At 35.5% G+C, this 4,915-nt stretch overlaps 1 protein-coding gene across 1 annotated transcript; it reads right to left on the bottom strand.

The window, feature by feature from the left end:
- Positions 1 to 779: 779 nt before the first annotated feature.
- Positions 780 to 3,912, bottom strand: LOC149544933 (uncharacterized). The gene has a single exon (XM_089796468.1). The coding sequence runs from the start codon at positions 3,854 to 3,856 to the stop codon at positions 1,136 to 1,138; it is 2,721 nt and encodes a 906-aa protein (XP_089652594.1). The 5' UTR covers positions 3,857 to 3,912; the 3' UTR covers positions 780 to 1,135.
- Between the last annotated feature and the right edge of the window lie 1,003 nt (positions 3,913 to 4,915).

The following is a 4,915-nucleotide window of genomic DNA, read 5'->3' as shown; positions in this document are numbered from 1 at the left end:
ATGATTATTCTTTGATGTGGATTTGTTCTATATTTGATTTAGTATTAATTAAACTTAAATGTGATTAAATGTCATGGGACCCTTAAGAGAGGTAATTTGTTTTATGGATTGTGTTTATATATGTGATTAATGCTTCCACTACATTATATCTATTGTTGTTAAGTTATTATCTTTAAAAAAAATGTTTGACAAACTTAGTGAAACTTTAGGTTAATTTCTTTTGGGTTCCCTGGCGGGGCGTTACAAATGGAGTTGCAAAATCAAAATCTTACAAAATTCAAAAAATTAATTAAAAAAATGACCTTAGGTATATTAACGAGTCAAATTTTATAGTATGAATGAAAATAAAACAACAAAAAATAAGCTACCAAAAAAAGAAGCTAATTCATCAACTACTTTGAAATTAAATAAAATAGTTGAAAAATTAATTGTTAACCTTACAAATAGAAGAAGCTAACAAATTGTATTTCTGATTTCCTTTTCTCGTAGATATGGAAAAAAATTTCTTTACATATAATTGTTAGATAACTATCATAGATCTTTGATAATAATAATGAGAACAATGAATTTGTTGAATCTATCTCAAATTATTGACATGCCAATAAAAAAATTCCATTTAATCACACATCTGAAAAAAATACAAATAATTTTATTTATCTAATATCCTAAAAATAAACAATAGATTAAATCAACTTCAAAATCTAAAAGAATATTTAAATAAAAAAATCTAATAACTCATCTTTAAAAAACCTTTCATATTGTCAGACTTAGTAACGATGAAAATAAACATTTCCAGACCTTGTCAATTCAATCAAAGTAATTCTGATCCTACCTTTTTGCTAGCACAATAGGTAGCACCGCAACTACAAAATACACACCATATGAAAGTCCCACTACGATCAAATACCACTACTTCCCCCATTGTGCTCTTCTGCAGAGATAGATGAAATGGAAGGATGTGAGACAAATTCTGACCATGAGCGGTTTCTTGAGAGTGGACATCCCCATAAATATGGATTTCCTTCATATGAAGACACCTTGTGGTATGAAACATGATAGACTATTGCTACATAATTTAAGCACACCCAAATCGCTCAAACATCCAAGCTCTGTCCCCACTGAGTCAACCCTTGTTTCATATTGTCAAATTTTGGAACCTTGGAAATAAATATTTCAAGACTCTGTCAACCCCATTAAAGTACATCTGACCCCACCTTTTTGCGAGCACAATAGATAGCACAACTCCTCCAAAACCCGCACCATATGATAGTCCCACTACGATCCAATACCATATACTCTCCTCATTCTGTTCTTCATTGAGAGACAAAGGAATGGGAGGAGGTGAGACAAATTCTGGCCATGAACAGTTTCTTGAGAGTGGACATCCCCATAAATTTGAATTACCTTCATATGAAGATTCTGTAAATGTTGTCATGTGGCCTCCCTGTGGTATGCTACCTGATAGGTTATTGTTGGATAACTTAAGCACACCCAAATAACTCAAAGATCCAAGCCCCCATGGAATTTTTCCCCAAAAATGATTCATGGAAAGATCCAATGATTCTAGCATGCTCAATTGTATGATACTCTCTGGAATTGTACCACTCAAATTATTCATGGATAGATTGAGAAACATCAGACCTTTCAACTTTCCCAAATCAGAAGGAAGATTACCATTCAAATGATTGTTGGAGAGGTCAATGGCTGCCATGAGGGATAAAATATATGGGTAGTGCTCATCTCTGCTTTTAGAATTCATATCCAATTCATCTTCATACATGAAATCTGTCATATTATTGAGCTGTAAATCCATTTCAGTCATGATAAATCCCTGTTGTGGTTCCATCAATATTGCTTGCAAACTAAAGATCTTGTGTGGTATAAATCCTGATAGATGATTTGAAGAAAGATCCAAGATATGGAGGTTGCTCAGCTGGCCAATTTCTGTAGGAATACTACATTCCAACTTATTTTCCCTCATTGTCAAAGCTTCCATCTTTGAAAGGTTTCCTACTGATTTTGGAATTGGACCTTCCAATAGATTTTGCCCAATATCTAGAAATTCTAGTTCTGTGCAGTTTGATATTGTGGGGGGAACTGCTCCACTCAGTTGATTACTCTTTATCACCAGGGAACGCAGCTGACTTAGCTTACTAATCTCGGATGGTATCATACCTCCCAAATAATTGTTCCCCAAATTCAAAATTAGAAGTGAGGAAATATTTGATATGCTTGGAGGGATGATTCCACTGAAATGATTATTAGCCAAATTCAGTACACGTAATGAAGAGCTGAACTGCATGCTTGTAGGAATATTTCCAGTCAACAAATTGTGGTTGAGAAGTAATACTCGTATATGAGGCGGCCAAATTGGTGGTATGTTTCCACACAGAGCATTGTTAGACACATCCAGAATCTCTATTGTTTTCCATGCTGAAGTATTTAGCAAAAGACGACCCTGCAGATGATTTCTTGTAAGATTGAGGTAGCGTGGGCTCATATCTAGTAGCCAAGGGGGAATTTCTCCAACAAGATTGCTGTCAACTACTTGCAGCTCTTCAAGAGAGAACTGAGTCGAAATCCATGAAGGAACTTGACGATCCAGCCCACATGATGTTATATATAAAAAAGTTAATTGAAATGAGGGAATCCATCTGGTATTGGTGGTGAGTACACAATTGGATAAGAACAATATTTTTAATTTGCTAGTGTTTTGTAAAACAGAGTCTAAAATAATATGATGCCCACTTAGGGAGAGAGAAAGTTGTTCAAGTGTAGAAGGTAGTACTAAGGAAGTAATACTCTGGTTGAATGAATTTTCATCAGCAACGAGAAAGGAAAGAGACTGGAGTCTTGAAAATGAAGGGGGAAGAGTTCCACTCAGTTTGTTGTCATAAATAACCATTGCTTTTAGGGAAGAGAGATTGCCCAAAGAATCTGGGATACATCCATTCAAGTGATTCTCACTCAGATCTAGATAAGTGAGAGAAGAGAGGCTAGAGAAAGAGGAGGGAATGGTTCCTGTGAGTTGGTTTCCATTAAGATCTAGCTTGGTTAGAGAAGAAAGAGTAGAAAAAGAGGAGGGAATGTTTCCTGTAAGTTTATTCATATAAAGAATTAGTGTAGTTAGAGAAGAGAGGTAAGATAGAGAGGGGGGAATACTTCCAGTGAGCAGATTTCCTGAGAGATCTAGGCTTGTTAGAAAAGAGAGATTTGAAAGTGAGGAAGGAATGCTTCCTGTGAATTGATTTCCAAAAAGATTCAGACTAGTTAGAGAAGAGAGATTATATAGAGGAGGAATATTCCCACTCAAACTATTTAAAGATAAATCTAGCTGAGCTAGAGAAGAGAGATTAAATAGAGGAGGAGGAATATTCCCACTAAAACTGTTTAAAGATAAATCTAGCTGAGCTAGAGAAGAGAGATTTGTAAAGCAGGGAGGAATAGTACCTGTTAATCCCATTTCAGAGAGGCGTATGGTTGCAACAAAAGTGAGATTGCACAAGCTCTCAGATATGGCGTTGGCCTCTACTTTGAGTGAGTTAGGAAATGCTTCATATTTATAACCATCTGAATAATTACTCACCAAAAGAGAAGTTCCGTCAATATCAACAGCAACGACATGATGGGTGGTGTTATCACAGGAAACACCATGCCAAAGGCAGCAATCTTTTTCCTTTTCCCACGAACTCAGTACATCTGTGGAGTAATTTAGGCTGGCTTTAAATTGAAGAAGGGCATGGGCTTCCCTCTCAATACATCCGCTGCAGAAGTGGAGAAGAAAGAGTGTAATAAGAGTGAATAAAAACAGCCTGGCCATGATGAGAAAAAATGGAAGAGAATCTGGGTGTATCATCGACTTGCAACTTAGCAGTGCTGGTAATGAGATGGAGAAGGCAGGTGATTATAAGGAAGACGAGGTGTTGAATGGGGTCAAGAGATATTGAGACGATATAGATTCTCAGAAGCCAAAACTGAGATATAATCAATTATTTTTAAACATCAATTATATTTAAAGACAATGATAACATTATGATAAGAACTATTGTGACAAAATATGATTATGATTATGGCATTGATTAGAAGATTATGACTAATAATAATAAAGAGTAGTATTGACTGGTTGGAAGCTTACTCATCAAGATTAGTTTATAAACGGACGGATCTATTGATAAAATAGTCAGATTTATTTTATTAATAATTCAGCATAGTATGTACATTTCAGCACTCATGTATGAAACATCAACATTTAAGGCATTGGGGAGTTATCAAGTCATCTTCTGATTGGATGACAATCACTGTAGAAGATACAACTAATGTGAATAAGCTGGATACAAAATGTGGGCCTAACTAAGAGACGTTGATGTCTTTCAGAGAAGACTTGAGGACATTGACATTTGTGGTGTTAAAGTGGAGTCAAGACGGGCGGGCATGCTGTGAGAATGACAGACATGGGTGACATGCGTTTGGAATACGCGTTTATTTTGCTATCCCAATTTCTCATTACTTTCTGCTTTAATTATCCTGGAATACGCATTTTGTTTGCTGGAATTACCTTGGAATAGGGAAATGGGAATAGGAAAATTGGAATAAATCTATTCCAATTTTGGCCCAAAATGAGAATAAATCGAATTCCTAGTATTTTTTGGAATTGGATTTATTCTTGCATTGGACCAAAATTGGAATAGATTTATTCCAATTTTCCTATTCCCGTTTCCTTATTCCAGGTTAATTCCAGCAAACAAACGGTTATTTCCAATTTATAGAGCAAAGTGATAACGATGAAGATGACTTCTTTTCATTTAATAGGTTGGCCTTTGAATTTAATTTTAGAAGGGCTAATGGGAGACTGCAAGTCTGGGTCAATAAGAGGCGTGAGATGAACCTTTTTGGCATACTTTTTATCACCATTTTC

Source organism: Cupressus sempervirens, chromosome 8 (assembly GCF_028749045.1).
Source record: "Cupressus sempervirens isolate cs-2001-9-10 chromosome 8, ASM2874904v1, whole genome shotgun sequence".
NCBI lineage: Eukaryota > Viridiplantae > Streptophyta > Pinopsida > Cupressales > Cupressaceae > Cupressus > Cupressus sempervirens.
The sequence above is the reverse complement of the archived record's forward strand: the minus strand, read 5'-3'. Positions and strand labels throughout refer to the sequence as shown.

Coding starts and splice junctions, on each gene's coding strand:
- LOC149544933 (XM_089796468.1), bottom strand. CDS start 3,856: ATGATACACCCAGATTCTCTTCCATTTTTTCTCATCATGGCCAGGCTG.